The 1,838-nt window shown below is 57.0% G+C and overlaps 1 protein-coding gene across 1 annotated transcript in view; it reads right to left on the bottom strand.

The window, feature by feature from the left end:
* Window positions 1-431: 431 nt before the first annotated feature.
* Window positions 432-1,838, bottom strand: part of APRT (adenine phosphoribosyltransferase) — a gene marked incomplete at its 5' end in the record, with an annotated part of 2,494 nt that continues 1,087 nt past the window's right edge. The window contains 3 exons of the mRNA XM_010141203.1: window positions 432-574; window positions 697-775; window positions 1,730-1,836. Of these exons, the coding sequence (XP_010139505.1) occupies window positions 432-574; window positions 697-775; window positions 1,730-1,836 (329 nt within the window). The remainder of the gene's footprint in view (window positions 575-696; window positions 776-1,729; window positions 1,837-1,838) is intronic.

Below are 1,838 nucleotides of genomic sequence, written 5' to 3'. Positions count from 1 at the left end.
TGAGGTCAAATCCAGAGGGATTTATCAAATTACCACTTTTTGTCTGTCTTTGGTGTTTCTCTGGCAAACCTTTAATGGGTTCCCAGGAGGAGACCAGGTACGGCTCAATGAAAAGGGAGCGCTGGTTCCCTTGACGCTATCGGGCATCTTCTGCCCCAGCAGCAGGATTTTCACTTTGGTCTCCTAAGAATCTATTAGTGAAGCTGCACCTTGTTCTCCATCCCCCAAACCAACCAGGCTGTTCCTTCTCAAAGGATGAACTCCCGAAAGGAGCCTTACGCTCCTCACACCTTAATCTGTGCCTTGGAAAATAAATCAAGACTTGTGACTGACTGTAGGTTCCCCCCCTTGCCCACCCCCTCGTGACATCACTGAATACAGCCCCAAACGGATGCACAGGATGCACAGCGTGCAGCCCTCCCTGCCCCTGCTCAGTCGTACTGCAGCAGGGAGCAGAAAGGGACGGCCTTGAGCTTTTCGGACCCTTTCAGGGATTTCAGCTCTATGATCACCAGGCACTCCAGGACTTCAGCCTCCAGCCTCTTCAGCAGCTCATAGGCTGCACACATGGTACCTGCACGCGGAGGTGGAGCAGAAACAGCGTCACTCCCGGGAAGCTTCAGACCCCCACAGCCGCTACTGCCGCTCTCTACGCAAGGAGGCTACGCGTGCTCGAATACCGTCGGCTTCGCTCACCTCCAGTTGCCAGCAAGTCATCTACAATAATCACCTTCTGTCCTGGCTCCACGGCATCGCTCTGGATTTCAAGCTCAGCCTGCAGGGTGGAAAGAGCAGCTTCATTTTAGTCTTGCCTTGCAAGACACCCTTCATGAACTGCTGACACATGGTGGGACACAGACAAGTCTTTGGCGACATAAGCCTTAACGCTCAGCACCTGAAACCCCCCAAAAACACATACTCCAGCTACAGGGGAGCGCCACGGAAATACAGAACGGGTTAGGTGACTGCTGGGCCAACCCTCTGGCACGCCAAGATCCTCAACATTCCTCAGGTGAGTTATGGTCCCTCTGAAACCTCATCCCGAAGCAGTTCTCCACCGGGCTGGAGCACAGGGGCTGCCAAGCCAGATCCAAACCATCGCCGTCCCATGTCTGATGGAGCTTGTCCCATGCAGGGGTTGGCCCAAACAATCCTCATAAGTAACGTCGGGGTTTGGTGGCTCTGCTGCCGGTCCTGGGCTGCCGTTAGCTTCCGGCGGTCGCGTGTTATTACCGTGGGGGTTGGTGGGTTCTGCGGCCGGTCCTGGGCTGCCGTTAGTTCCCGGCGGTAGCGTGTTACTAGGTTACAGCTCTGCCCAGTGGCCGGAGAGGCCACGGCATCGCGGGGCGAGCGCGCTGCTCCGAAGCCATGCAATAACGGCGTTTACCGCGAGCACTTACGGGAAGGGCGGGAAACACACGCCGTGTTCATGCCCCTGAATTCAAGCCAAAGAAAGCGATTTAGCACCAACTCTTATCATCCCCTCACCCCCCACCAAACGCCAATCACGGCGCAGCTCCATGACACGAACCGCGTGTCCGTGGCTGGGAGCTCTGTGTCACTCCTGACACTTGTGCTGTGCCAGACTGCCCACAGCATCCGCTGTGAAACACAGCCTGGGACCACCCCACACTGGTTTATCACCCTGGCCCCTCACTGACAGCCCCCAGCCCCGCGTTAACCGGCTGGGGAGGTTGGAAGAGGGTTTCGTCTCCTCCATGGGTGATACCTTGCCATACTCAAGGGCGTAGGAGATGGACTCGGTCGGACCGGGAAGCTTCCCCTTCTTCCGTATGGGCACGAAGCCGATGCCCAGTCTCTGTGCCAGGGGGGTGCCT

This window comes from Buceros rhinoceros, unplaced genomic scaffold, assembly GCF_000710305.1.
Source record: "Buceros rhinoceros silvestris isolate BGI_N320 unplaced genomic scaffold, ASM71030v1 scaffold27208, whole genome shotgun sequence".
In the NCBI taxonomy this organism is placed as follows: Eukaryota; Metazoa; Chordata; class Aves; order Bucerotiformes; family Bucerotidae; genus Buceros; species Buceros rhinoceros.
Note: the sequence above shows the minus strand (reverse complement) of the source record. Positions and strands in the feature narration are given on the sequence as shown.